Source organism: Neopelma chrysocephalum, unplaced genomic scaffold (assembly GCF_003984885.1).
Source record: "Neopelma chrysocephalum unplaced genomic scaffold, ASM398488v2 Primary Assembly neopelma1_63, whole genome shotgun sequence".
NCBI classification, from domain to species: domain Eukaryota; kingdom Metazoa; phylum Chordata; class Aves; order Passeriformes; family Pipridae; genus Neopelma; species Neopelma chrysocephalum.
This window is the reverse complement of record NW_020897720.1, coordinates 8997953-9012312: the sequence shown is the minus strand read 5'-3', so window position 1 is coordinate 9012312 and position 14360 is coordinate 8997953. Positions and strand designations below refer to the sequence as shown.

The window sequence follows — 14360 nt, the reverse complement described above, 5'->3', positions numbered from 1 at the left end:
ATGCAAAACTGGGATAAAAAACCCACGTTATTTTATGCCATGTCTTGGGTTCATGTTATAGAACAAGATGATTGCCAAAAGCCCAGCCCACTGGCTCTTTTTGTTGGCTCTTCCATGGTGGGAGCAGCGACAGCAGACTGCTGTGCCAGGCAGAAGCTCTGCAGAAGAAAGGACAGTGTCTTCCTGTGCAAGAGCTGGAGCTGTTCATAAGATGCAACGGACCAGTGGCACTGGAGGCTCCTGTGGTGGGAACAGAATGGGAAGAGGGAAGATCCAGAAGCTGGATATTGCTCCAGCAGATCACTTGCAGTGATCCCAACCACAGCCAGGCTTCTCTCCTGGATGTGGCAGAAGAGCTCTAGGAAACGACTAGAGCCAGAGAAAATACAAACAGACCTGGTCTCACAGTGTTTCTTCTGAATCTCAAATGACAGAAGAGAAAGAAACAAAAAAGAAATCTCCAAACCCTGAAATTGAACTGTAAATGTTCTCTTGCCATGGGACTCTTGATTTTTGTTCTTGAATGAAGTGAACACATGCAGGGGTCTCTGACATCTGTGCCCCCACACCTTATGCCCTAGAAAGGGGAAAAAAAGGCCCAAAAGCCAAACACTCTTTGCGTGAATTTTTATGGTGATTCAAAATACTTTAGGTAGATCCTGTCATATGCTTTGTAGGTTCCTGACTGATTGTGTGGAATTAAGTTATTGGGCAGAGAACCAGCTAATGGAAACACATTGATGAAATGATTTTTGAGGGACATTAAATGGAACTTAAAATAAAGCTGAAATGGCTTTATGGATTTTTCAGTCAAACTGTTTATGAACATTTATCGGTGGTAAATTACGCAGTGTCAGAAGAGGGAATCAGTAGGTATGGCTTTAATAGAAGTCACTCTGATATAACACTGTAAGAAAGAATAATTTATTGCCTAGGGATGTACAGTACAGTATGTTTAAATACTAATGATATTATTGTTTTCTTCTGTCTTTGGCTGTTTGCAGATAAGTTACCCTTGGCAACAGCAGAGAGTCTCATATGATGAGAAAATATTTTCAGTATTTGCAAAGAAATAGAAATTTTCTGTTAGGCATTTTTCATGGTAGATAGAAAATATTTTAATAACAGATAATTCAGGAAACAGAAGCTGTGTTATACAATAATAAATGCAATTTACATTTGCTTTATACTCAGTAAAAGTGAAAGGAGGAGGTAGTACTTTGATTGAAAAGGGAGATTGTAGCAGCTGATTCTTGAACTGTTGGAGCTGTGCGTTGATACTGCTTGCCAAAACCCATCATTCCTCAGGTAGAAGACAGTGAAAATAAAACTAGAGGAGTGCAAGACTAGAAGACAATTGCTGGTCCTGCAAATATTATCCCTTAGTTTTGAGACACCACGTCTTACAGTCAGGAATTTGTCAAATCTGTTAGATTGTCTCTCCCATGTAACTGAAAAGCTGCTCCCATTTTGCTCCTCTTTTGGCTATAAAACACTTTTCTTCCAAAATATTTTTGGGACCAGTTTATTGCCACTTGCTCTCATATCAACATTGGCCTAGAGCCAGTAGCTCTTTTTCCTTCATGTTATTTATCCTCCTAATGTATTAATACACAGTATGAGTATCCTTCCCTAGCCATCATCCTGCTAAGCTACAAAGAAAAGTCCTTCCAGGCTTCTTTTGTAGGATAGACTTTTCCTGTTAGTGCAGTCATAACAGTATTTCCTCTCTGTACACTCTCCTCCCTGGGAATGAGCTGGAAGGCCACAAGGACCCCCAGTTCAAGGACTCACTGATGATTCTTGAAATAATGTGATTTTCTTTTCCTATTCACATTAGACTTTCCTCATGCCTTTCAATTTAATGTCATGTTTGCCATCCCTTTGCTCTGTCCCACTGCCATGAATCATGAGTAGCATTCAGCTTTTATCCAGGGATATTCCCATCCTGGAAGCATGTAGAAGAAATTTTTACTACTTCTAAGCACATAACCTTGGACTTCGTGTTTTCAGTCATTTGTTTCTCCATGACATTCCAGTTCTCCTCAGCAGAGACAGAATAGCCCAATTCAGTGTCAACAGCACATTTCCCTCAAACTTTCCTTCTTTTTTTGCCAAAGCCTTTAGTAACAGCTGGACTCAATGATCTTAAAGGTCTTTTCCAACATAAATGACTGTATGATTCTAAAACCACTAAACGAGGTCACTTCCTCCAACCTTCACTTTCAACTCCATCCAGCACTGATGTTATCCCAGCCTGGCTGGGGACTTCCACAGTGGCAAAAAGCCAGACTTTGACACAAATGTCCAGTGGAATTGAATTAGTCCAAGGCAGTTGTTTCCCTCGGGAGCTGCCAATCCCCCAGGCAGAGACCAAGACTCTCCAGCACAGAAGAGAAGGGGGGGCTGGTGGGAGGGGACACATTTGAAGTCTATAATATAAATTTCCCATAGCACAAAAAGAAGAGGATGGTTCTTTACTGAAATCCTCAGGCAGCAGGATGAAACCAAAGGAAGAACTTCTCTGGTGTATTTAATTCATCTATCAGCCTCCTGCTACGGAAATGGGGATGCTTAAAATGAGAATTAGGGGAGGTGAGGAGAGTTTATCAGTGTCTCTGCAGTGGATGGATGACACAGCCAATTCAAGGAGTCCCTCAGCTGCTGACAGCCAGAGTCAGGGGAGGGATGTCTCAGTCCTAGTCCCTCAGCATCCCCTCACAGCTGATGTCCTACTCCTTGACAGGGACAGGTGGCCCTTTGGGAGAGTCTGTGTTCTTAAAGGAGAATAATAAGAAATTATATTGTCAAGGCAGGAAACCTTATCAAGGCAGGTTCACTTCTAATTCTGATCAAAGCAGAGAAACAGAAGGGTTTGGAAATCTCATTCCTTTTCCCAGCGCATAAGGGACTCTTTCATGGATCTGGGAATAAAGGAGGCAGGGAAAGGGGGTTTAAGAACTGTGTGGGGAAAGGAAAACAAGGAAATGGGGGAAAGGAATAGCCAACTCTTTTATTTTCAGCCTTGCTGAAATGACTGCATTGAAGTTTCACTAACCTTGTTTCCAAAGTTGCTTCCTGCATTTAAACTAAAAAATGAAAGCCTGGAAAACCCCCAGTTTAGAAATAAGCTAAAGGTTCTCCTTATTTGGCAGGCATTTCTGGTTATATGCAGTTCGTTATTTTGGGCTTTGCATGACTTAAGTAGCTGACTTAAGGTGTGTAAAAATGAATTAAAATTCCCAGGATAAAGTCACCATATGGGTGGAAAGGGTACAAGAATATCTCTGTGCATCTCTCCAGCTGCACCTCCTCATCTTCCTTCCCTCAAAAATCACTGTTTTATTATGCAGAAATGTGCAGGTTCCATCTTTTGCTACGTTTCAGTGCAAAGCCAAGAGCCAAGGCGATCGAGGGGATAAGCAGAGACTTAAATCATTTGGGAACTGTTGAGTGAGGACAGATCTGATAGTAATAACCTTCATGGCTGGCAAGTTACAGCTGTTTGTGACAACTTGTAACGATGAAGGTTTATAGTAAAGTTAAGAGCTAAATATCTCTCTTGTGCCACAGGATCAACTTCAATCTCCAAGTATAAAGATTCAAACTTTTATCATCTTTGAGTTTATTTTGTTTTTCTCTAGGTGGACAAGAGTTGGAGTTCTTTAATAAATGTTAGAGTGCTTGTTTTCATTCTGTTTATTTTTCTTTAACCCAGTGGGACAGCTTATTTAATTTATTTCAGTGCAAAGAAAGTGTAGTCTTACTGAAGCCACAGGTGTTTCTCACTTATAGCAGAAGTTACAGCAGGATGTTTTCTTAACATGTTTTGCATAGTCTCAGAACATTTGTTATTCTATAGTGGTGACTTCCAGACTGCTCATAGGTAACCATTGTAATAACACATGTCACAAGATGTCTCAAATTGTATTTGTAGAAGTTCTCATCAGGATCTGTAGTTTACATAAATAGCTTTATCAAGAAAAAAAAAATTAAGAAGTTAAGAAATACCACTGGTTCTGTCTGCATGCTGACACTGAGATTGCTGTGATGACTGTAGATAATTAATGACTAATTGTTCAAAATGAATCTGAAGACAAGACCACAGGTTTAAATTTAAGAAGACGGGTCATACTTGCTCATTGGGCTGACAGCTATATATTGGAGAACATGAACATTAATTTCTGGTGCACTCTGTGTGTAAAGCAGTTAGTACCATTCTTAACTGTGTTTTAGGTGGAAGTTTCAGTGGGAGCGGGAATGTGATGTTCTGCAGCACAGAGTGCTGGTGACAGCACTTGGGGACTCCTGTGTTCCAACAGCATATTTTAAAAGTGGAACAGCTTCAGAAAAGAGCAATGAGAATTCCAGAGAATTTGTTTCACAGTAATTGATTCAGAAAGCCCAAACTTTTCAGAGAACCAGAGCAGGTTGGGGTGGTCGGGTCACCGGCACTATCTGGCTACAGAGGGTGGAGACTCTGCTCATGTGGGATCAATTGGCTGGCACATACAAGAAGATTTAGTGGCTGAAAGATGAAGTGAGACCAATTCAGATTAGATGCACATTTTAAATGAGAACAGTTAGTGGAAAGGCTTATGAGAGGATGGCAGGGGCTGTCTTTGGCTCGAGATGATATGAGGAGAGCACATCCTTCTAGAGAAGACAGCATGGCTTGATCACAAAATACGGACCCAGTTTAGGGATGACTGAGTGAAATGGCCCAACTGGACTATGCAGGTGGCCATGCAGAGGATTGCAGTGGCCTGAAACTTAGGCAGTTTACAGTACCCAGCAGTTTACAGCTCATGATCTAAAACCAGTCAACAAATGGGGGGAGTGCTGCTTCCCCACCATCTCTGAGAAAAGAGGAAAATGAGCAGAAGTTAAATGACTTCTGGGTCACACATTAAACTGTGGCAGGCTGGGACTGGAGCAGAGTCTACTTGTGCTGCACTGCATCAGGTGGACACGTTCCTCCTTTTGCCCAGGCAGGATCACAGCCTGACCTGAGAGGCATCTGCAGTAATAGAGCCAAAAATTTTCTTTTCTCCTTTGAGTATCTCTAAGAGCCCAGCAAAAGAAATAATGTTGTGACATGCATCCAGGTTCATTAATGAGGGATGTAGCTGGATTAGATGCCTGATTACCAAGGAGTATCTTTTCCAAGCTCCCTGCATCACTTGGGTCAGCAAACTCTTCCCACAGTCGGGATGCAAGCAGCTGCTTCTCCAGCCAGAAGTGCAGCTTACAGGCAAATCCCAGTTGTAATCAAGACAACCAGTTGCAGATGATCAAGGTCTGGATTTTCTGGGGACAGAAGGGATGTACAAGAGAGAAATGGGGTCAGGTAATGGGTTAAATTGCACCTAGGTATGATTTGACAATCACTCCCCTGATAACAGCTTATAATGTTTACAATTTGTCTTCTGTTTTGTTTTGTGATTTCAGGAGCAGAAGGCACAGTGTTCCCTAAATCTATAGAAACTCCCAATGTCAGGGCAGACCCCTTCAAGGAACTAAGGTAAACTTTGGAATATGGTTTAATGGTAACTCAGTGGAGCCTTGTTGGAGTTGTGCATTTTGCTGGGCATCATTTCTGCTTTTGCATAAGCGCTCGGGGATTCACTTTGAAAGGCATCATGAAGAGGATGCCATGGAAGAGAAGGGACCTGCCATATTTACATGTGATACGACTGAGCTAAAGGCAATCACAGGTCATGAGAGCATCATTTCTTCTCTATAATGTGCTCTGTGTACCCTGGGCTCAGCATTTGGAAAAAAAACAGATCTTTTCCTGGTTTTGCAGGGAGATACTGGAATCTGTGCTGGATCACAGGGAGTAGCAGTAGGCAAAAGGATAATGTTCTCCAGTATTGTCTGCCTTGCAGAATTGCAAACCCTCCCTGACCTACACAGGGTATAGCTGGGCATGTATGAAGCTGCTGACACTTGCAGAGATGCCACTTGCTGACAGCAATGTGCCAGGAGGGAATAAACAGCACAGCCCTTGGGAACCAGCTCTGCCCTGAAACTAATGCTGGGCGTTATATTTATTTTATTAAAAAAAGAAAAAAGTGTGGCACTACAGGCTAGTTTGGAAGACTAAATGGCTAGTCTCTGAAAAGAGACTAACCATATGGCCTAATAAATTATTGACTGAATCTCCTGATATCTCCTGACCAAGAGGGCCATAGGGGTTTGCCTCAATACTGTAATTATCCTTCCTTAGAAAAAGAAAGAGAGAGAAACATGAAAAAAAACTCTCCAGAAGGACATCTTGTCCTGAGATCCTGGGTTGCAAACTCTCCTTTGCTGGAAACTGCTGGGGATGAAGCAATCTTCAGACAGCTGAAGTTGTGCACGAGTGCTGCAGATTTGCTGAGGATGCACAGAGGTGGGAGAGCACCTCTCATGAACTCTCTCTGCTGTGATACCAGGGATAGTTGTGGCCCAGCTAGATCACCGTGGAAGACGAAGAATATCCCATCTGCCTTCCCTTGGGTCTATCTCTGTCTTTCAGTTTCTCTCAGGAAACCCTCTAATTGTTCCCATTTTGCACTCAGGGGCTCATAGGTCCGACAGCAAGAGTGGTGGTGGTGTGATTCAGTTTGATATGAAAGTTTGTTCTCTTTCTCCATGCACTGACTTTAACCCTGCCTTGTGGTTTTCCCAGTTTTGGTACACTTCCTTTAAAGAAAGGGGAAACATGGTCTTTGCTCAGCCTGACCTGCAGCTGCCAGGGCAGCTCCAAGTGGTGGAAGGAGCCCCGTGAGGGCAGGGAGCAGTGGGGCAGGGCACACGCACCCTCCATTTCTCTGGGCAGAGCCAAGCAAACAAAGGCATCAGTGGGTGGGTGGATTTCTAGGTGAAGTCCGGGTGACAAAGGCTTTTTGGCATAGCCCATGTTTACTGACAATTTCAGAAAAAAAAACCAAATGCAAGATCGTGGTTAAAATATCCAGCAGCACCTCTGTAGCCAGGTCCTATTTTGGGTAGTGCGAAAGAGATGCAAAATTTAGGTCTAAGTTTGTGGTTACTTAGGACTTTTCTGAAGATGGGGGGGGAAATAATACAAATAAGTGTAGGATGTCATATTAGAGGGGACAAATGTGAATTAAAATGGCCTTAATCTTATTGAGTATGCTTCTGTTCCAAAGACAATTAAGCTAAATGAAATTGAGATGAATTAATGGTGGTATCCATGCAAGGGATTGATTCAGTATATTTGATCTGCTTTAAAAAATGTTTTTATTTCACTATGTGGAGAGCTGTTAGGTAATCGACTTTATTTGAAATTAGTGGACTGGGTGAAAAAATTCCTGTAAAAATCTGTTGGATTATCTTAGTTTGGTTTTTTGGTTTTTTTTTAAGGAAAATTATTGAATAACATTTACCTGGGGGAAAAAAGTCCCACAGGGTCCTAAAATATTTTGTGTGCTTCTGACAATTTTATCTTGGCAAAAATAAATGTTTTTTCCACCATCCTGAGAAGGAAAAAGCCAGTGTTGCACTGTATTGGGAAAGCAAGTTTTCCCAAGAACAAATCCTCTGTTCCTCCCCAAACCAAGAACTATCCATCTGTCTCAACATGTTGGATCACTGGCTGCTTCTTAGGCAAAGTGGTGCCTTTTGGGGGCAGTACAGAGTTAATAGCGAAAATAATCTTACTCTGAGGGGAGATTTTTTGGTTCCTTCCTATTTTGATAGCAGAGCATGTGCATAAGGTGTCCTTTTTGCCTATTTATAAAGATGCTGCAGTGAAATGGGACTGGATGAGATGGCAGCCTATGGGTCCCGAGGTGCTGGGAAAGCAGCATTGAAAACACACACTCAGTAGCTGCCTTGACTCTAAAAGACCTTTGTCTGTAATAAATAGTGCAAACTTTCTTTACTCCTTAGGCTGAAGTTCTCAGGTGGAAAGTGCACATTCAGCTGCTTCAGGCACCACCAGCCTCCCTCTCTCTTTCTGGACCAAACAGTTGTGATTTGTTTCATGATTTATCCGTTCACTCTTCTCACCTCCATACGGATTCCTACTTTTTTGTCAGACTCCAAAGTAAGGTGGCAGCCACTGTTGCTATGGTAAAGTGAGGAGACCAACTGCTCCTGTCACCACTGGGAGTCAGGACACCTGAATGTCTTCCTTCCCTTCCTCCTCTCTCCTTAACAGGCAGTCTGAATTCCCCAAGACAGGCACTATGCTGTTGTGCCAGTCATCTCTGTTTCTTTCCTTCTTTTCCTCCCATATCCCAAAGGCCTTCAGCTGTGCCCATGTGCCACAACTACTGACACAGCCCAAGTTCTTGTTCTCAAGACTTTGTCCTCATTTAGCTGATGAATGGTCTTCAGTTCATAATTCAGCTGTAAGTCAGTGGCTCTAGAAGGTGGTCACTGTCCTGGTGGGCCCCTTTTCTCAGTGTCCTTTTTGAAATACTTTTGTCTGCAATGGATTAGATGGAGGCAGTTCTGATGGATGAATGTGTGTAGCCTTTTCCTTACGTGCTAAGCCCATTACAAGGCTGCAAGAATTGGTTTGGTGCTTCATTGAACCAGGTCTGGGCTTTGCTGCTGAGTCTTCTCAGGAGGTTCTCTCCCTTGCTGCAGACAGACCAATGTGTCCTGAAACAATCCTGTTCAGTGTGCCTGTGGTAGAAGTGCCAGAGCTCATAAATGTCTTGTTTAGTGCAGGGTGTAATTAAGTTTCCTACCCATGCTCTAGAATATTCTTTAATAATGACTGGAAAACTGGAGATGGCTGACAAAAATACTTCTGCAAACATTTCCATGTTTTTACTTATTTAAAGTAATTTTAGGCACCCAAATGTTTTGGTTGTTGTTCATTGGGTTCTAAACTGGTCAAAAACAGTAAAAAGGAAACCAAACAATTTCAAATTATTTTCAAATACTTGGAATGTTTAACTTTGCCATCCTGTATCATCCCAAAATAGTTTAAGGGGAGGGCTTGGGAGATTTGTTTGGACATTGAAATATTTGTACTCATCTGCATTGACTCTTTTTAAAGCAGGTTGGTGCCTTCAGCATATGTTAATGTGATTGCTTATGTATAAAAGCTGAATTCAATATGACCTTTTCTCACTGGATTATTTTAGTAGCATCCAAGTAACTTGTCAAGAGCCTGTCTTGAGAGCCTCTCCTTGACACTGGCAGGAATCACCTGCCTTTTTCTATTTATCTTCTTCCAAAAAAAGCAAATATATGCCAGCAGAAGTTGTCCATCAAACACAAGATCAGCACTCTTCCAAGGTGAGGGATAAAGACTGGACAATGAATAAGGAAGAAGGGAAATAGCTTGAGGGGAGAGGATTAAAAGGAGGGGAGGAGTGCTGTGTTTGAGTATCCACCCCCATCCCGCAGCTCAGAGCCAGTGTTAAGCACCTCCCCAGTGTCCAGGTCATGCTGGGCAGGGGCACCCTCAGCATGGAAACCTGCTTTAGAGTATTTCTGTTCCCAGAGTTAAATAAAAAGAAATCAGACAGCATGAAATTCACTCCATGAGGGGGCAAGCACACACCTGGAATTCATCCACAGATATTGTAGGTTAAAAATGCAGTAAATCGCTCATCCAAGGCCAGGAAACCAAGGGATGACTGTTTTTTCTGTAATGCACAAATACATTTAAGGGAGAATTAATCCCTCGGGCTTAAAGGGGTAATTCTTGACCAAAGTTAATTATGAAGCACTGGAAGTACGAAATGGCAGATGAAATGTGCTTGCAGCTTGGTTTTATTAGAGCAATTCTACCTTACAATGTACAGAACTGAACTACCCAAATAGTCCAAGAGAGACCTATTAAAACAAAAAACAATTTAAATACAGTGCTCAGCTAACGTAACAATACTCATTTCGAAAAACAATAATTCTTGTCAGATTAAGGTTTCTCTCAGCTGTGTTTCACAAGGCAGCCTAGATAAGTAGGAACATATATAATGTTTCTGTCTAAAACCCATTACATTAATAAAGATTAAGAGAATAAAAATTAGAGCAAATGAAAAAAATGAATGGTATGAAAGAGGAAGTTATTGGTGAGAAATGAAAGTAATTTATAAAGACTAGTGTGTGATACTGAAACACTGTTTAGTTCACAACAAACACTTGTGGATTCCTGTGAGGTGTCAGCAAAGGGGAAATAGCCAATGTACTTTTGTATTTAGCTAGTGTTGTTTTCCGATTGATTTGCCACAAAGGATGCAATTTTTTTCTTTGTTATACCAGTGCAATCACAGTAATTTTGGTAGTCCTTACCAGCTTAAAAAACAACAGACTTTTTTTCTTGGGATGAGCTTTACCTTTCACATTGTAGCACTGTTTTCATATGATACAGATGAGTTGGATTTATACATCTATCTCCATTAAAGTCAACACATATCTATTCATATACAACTAAAATGAGAGACCAGGCTCCTGGTTTCTAAGCTTCAAGCTAATTTGAGTGGCCTTGTGAGTGATAAGTTTCTTTGAATGGCAGAGCTCCTCATCACTCCATTTTCTTATCGAGGACACCACATCTGATCTAACAATTTTCCCATGACAGTTAACTCTTCCTGGAACTCTTGCTGTTGGATGAGACTTTCTCAGAGCAGAAGGCACACTGAGTTTGCAGCCACCTTGCTTCAGTCTTTCATCCTGTTCACATCCCTCCAAAGCTGCTACCTATCCTCTTACATAAGACAAGCCACAGCCCTCCCAAATCAAGGCCAGTCTTTCTATAGGCTTCTTGTTCATGGTGCATTAAGACATATTTCACTATTGGACGTAAGACTTGGAGTTAAGGAGGCAGTTGATTGCTGGATCTTTACATTTGTTACAGTATTTCTATTGCAAAAAGGAGGAGAGAGGGGATTGTTGTTCCCTTTTCTTACCCCAGCAAATCTCTTAATGGCCTTCATCTCTTTCACACCCAGCACCAGATAGGGGGGATTTATCTCTTGGTGTCTTTTTGTTCCCTGTTTTTAGAAAGTGAAGCCTAGATTTGGATGAGCTGCTCAGGAGGCACACACCTGGGAAGCGGTAGAGGTGTTGACAGAGCTTTGCTGATTTATCCCAGATGGATAAATCATGGCCCTTCCCTGTCCACAGTGCTGCTAATAGCATCTGTCCATAGACAGGCAGATCCTCTTCACAGAGGACTAATGGACAGTGAAGGCAGGCTTGGCAGGAAGAGGAGCTCGGCAGGAAGATGTTTTGAACACAGTATATTGCTGAAGTAAAAAATGAGATAGGCTCAAGCTTGGGAAAAGAGGCAAAGCAGTTGGAATTGGTGGTCAAGCAGCTTGCAGGGTGTGCGTGAGTCTTCCCAGAGGCCCTCCTGTCCCCTGTGCTCCTGGCATGGGTGGGTGCAAGAGCCTGCATATTCCATCAAAGCTATGTGGTCCTTCAAGTGAGAACAGGAGTAGGAATAGGGAAGAAAAGGGCAGATTTCTAAAGGCAATGCTGCCAAACAGCATTGCTTATGAGGTAGAGAGCAGTGGAAATATCCCTCTCATTTCCTGGTTGATACACCAAATGATGTAGGAAGATACACAAGATTCCTCTTCTTCTGCATATAATTAAGCTGCATAATTGCAACTGGAGCAATGGCTCCAGACAGAAACCAGTTTAACTTTTTCTGAGCCCTGAATAAAACCCAACAGCCAGGTTCATTATTCTCTCGCTGCATTTATTCTGTAGGGGTTTCCTAACGCAAACAAAATCTTTTCCTGGGAGATATTAATCGTCAATCCTGGCTGCTATCTCAGATTGAATACCTTTCTTGTATACAAGATCTGTATCCTGCCCAGGTGCGTTGTGCCTGGGTTTGTCATTAGCTTTCAACAGCAGAACATCACTTGCTCTACAATCAGAGAATTCATCTAACCTTCGAGTGCTGCTCACAAAGGTGTGTGAGCCAGAAGTCCTCTGGGACCTGAGAGAAACCCCATCAGTGTGACCAATCTGTACAGTCAGACGTGCACATGTATCCATTTGAATAACAAAAAAGTGAGCTTGTTTTGCTTTTTTTAACTCTCTGTGCAGCACACCGCTAACCTTGAGTAGAAAATAGATGCTAATAAATGTAAGGTCTTAAAAATGTGAATTATAGCCATTTCACACTCCACGGCAGACTCACATTGGTGTAATGGCTTAATACTTAATTAAAATGCTTGTCCTTCTCTCAAGTGCAGATGACATTCCTCAGATAGATTTTGCAATGGCATCTGTGGAAATAAGTTGTGAAACTAATTAGTTATTCATATAATACAGAGTATTGACTATGCACTGATTAAAAGGATGCGGTGACACCTCTAACATGATGTATCTGTCTAGTAGGTTAGTCTGAGATGGTATTTTTGGAAGGTCTTACAGAAAATGATGAAAGTACCCTTTAGCCTCTCGATGCAGATGTTTATAGAAAATGTTGCCTTTCGTTTACATTTTGATAATGATTAAGGAGGACTGCCATGTTCCAGGGTGACATACCTTACAGCTCGTGCCCTGGCAGGAATACCTGGTCTGCAGGCTCTAAGGACTATTTTTGAGGTGCCAACTGTAATAAGGTCTGCAGGTTATTGACTGCCTGCAACTGTAAGTGCCCTAAGAGCAGTCATTACACAACTACCCAGAAAGGTGAGCAGGCAGAATGTTTTGAGGGGGTGTTTTAAGTGCAACTTGGGCAACATGTTTTCCTTGCAGCAGAGTCTGGCTGATGCTGCTGTTCCACAGGGCAGTCGGGAGATGCTGCACCAGGAGTAGGTTGGTTGTGCTGCTCTGGGATACAGCACTTGTCATGCTCTGTGAGAGGCGCAAAAACTATTATTTTATCGTAACATTTGTACTTGAGATAGAGCTATTTGTACCAAGGATATTGAGCATGAAATACAGAAGTAAATAGAAAGTTGGCAAGGAAAGTACCTTACCCAGCTATCACTGTGATCCCAATCCTTTGCAAATACTGTGATGTTTAGGATGTAATCATGTTCAAAATGACTGAATAGCTCAGAAGCGAAGGAGATTTTCCTTTGAACACTGTTCTTATCTTAAAGAAATGAGACGAATATAATCCACTGAGCACCATGTTTGCTTTTTGGTAGAAAAATATATGGTTTTCTTTAATATTTCTCTCTATCCCTTTATACATCTCTCCAGCCGTGTATCACATTTCTAAAACCTCAAGTGAAGAGCAAAGCAGGCAAAATAAAAATCTTTGCCTTATTCAGCACTCAGTACCTGCTTTTAAGAAGGACTGTCTCCCTGCTAAGACTTCACCCATGAGCCTGGGAGCTGTCTGGCAAACTGAGCTCCATGTTCCTGCCGTGCAGAGCCCAGCACGGGAACCACAGCTGGGGTTTCTCCTGCTGAACTGCAGCAGTTAAAAAACAGAAAAACAGCTTCCTTCAAACCCAAGATTTAACGTGGACTTCTCATTAACCTGGTACAAAACAGAGAAGGACAGTTTAGATGCTTTCCTGCCCAAGTGAGGAGTTCCTCAGGGCTTTGTTTCCTACTGCCCTGTGCTGGTGCCAGAGGGTTTGGCTGGATGACAGCAATAATACTTATTTGTTAGTTTGAATGAGGTACTTGGAGCTATACAAGTCCACTGCGATTAAAAAGGACATTTTTACAAATACACTAATGGTACTTTAGACTGTAGTCAGGAATCAATAGCTGTTGCATAACTTTATTAAAGAGAGGAGAAAAATGTGTTCATAACTACAGTGGGATCCTTAATTTTGAAAGCAGGGTTTTGTATGCTTATTAAGAGAAATCATAAATATTCACTGTGACTACAGAATTTTTATTCTGAATTTGTTTCATGTGGAATAGAGTTGTTTCCTTAGGCCAAACAGGAGTATCTATGTCCTTTCATCGTGAATTGATTTTATCTTTTTAATGTGTGGTGGCTGCTGATGCTGCTCTGCTCCTCATGTATTCTGCAGTATGGATTTATCCCATGGATTATTGTGGCACCTCTGGGTGTTTTGAATTGTAATAATTTCTGAGCAAGTAGCATTACTGAGTTCATACTAAAGGAATGTCACTCCCAGCTCTCGAGTGGTGTTTGGCCTCAGCTCTGCACGTGGCTCATGACAGCCCCTTAATAAAAATGACTCATCAGTCAGACCCCTGCACAAGCCACAGTTGCCCCCCAGTCTCTACTTCATCTAGAATGATAAGAATATATTCTCAGAGTGTGAGCATTAGCTGTGTGCTGCTGTGCACCTTCTGGGCTCAGCAGTGAGTTGTCTCAGCAGTGCTGGACTGGGGAAGGTCGATGGGCCATCTTGCACCTTGTGAACACTCATGTCCCAGGAAGGGAGGAAATGGAAATGCAGAAGCTACTTGTGCTGGCAGCACAGGCA

At 42.1% G+C, this 14360-nt stretch overlaps 1 protein-coding gene across 5 annotated transcripts in view; it reads left to right on the top strand.

Annotated features, from left to right (window-relative positions):
* Positions 1-14360, top strand: part of SGCD (sarcoglycan delta) — a 314527-nt gene that overhangs the window by 275997 nt on the left and 24170 nt on the right. For all 5 annotated transcript variants that reach the window (XM_027682409.1, XM_027682411.1, XM_027682413.1 and 2 more), the window contains exon 7: positions 5452-5524. In XM_027682409.1, coding sequence (XP_027538210.1) covers positions 5452-5524 — 73 coding nt within the window. The remainder of the gene's footprint in view (positions 1-5451; positions 5525-14360) is intronic.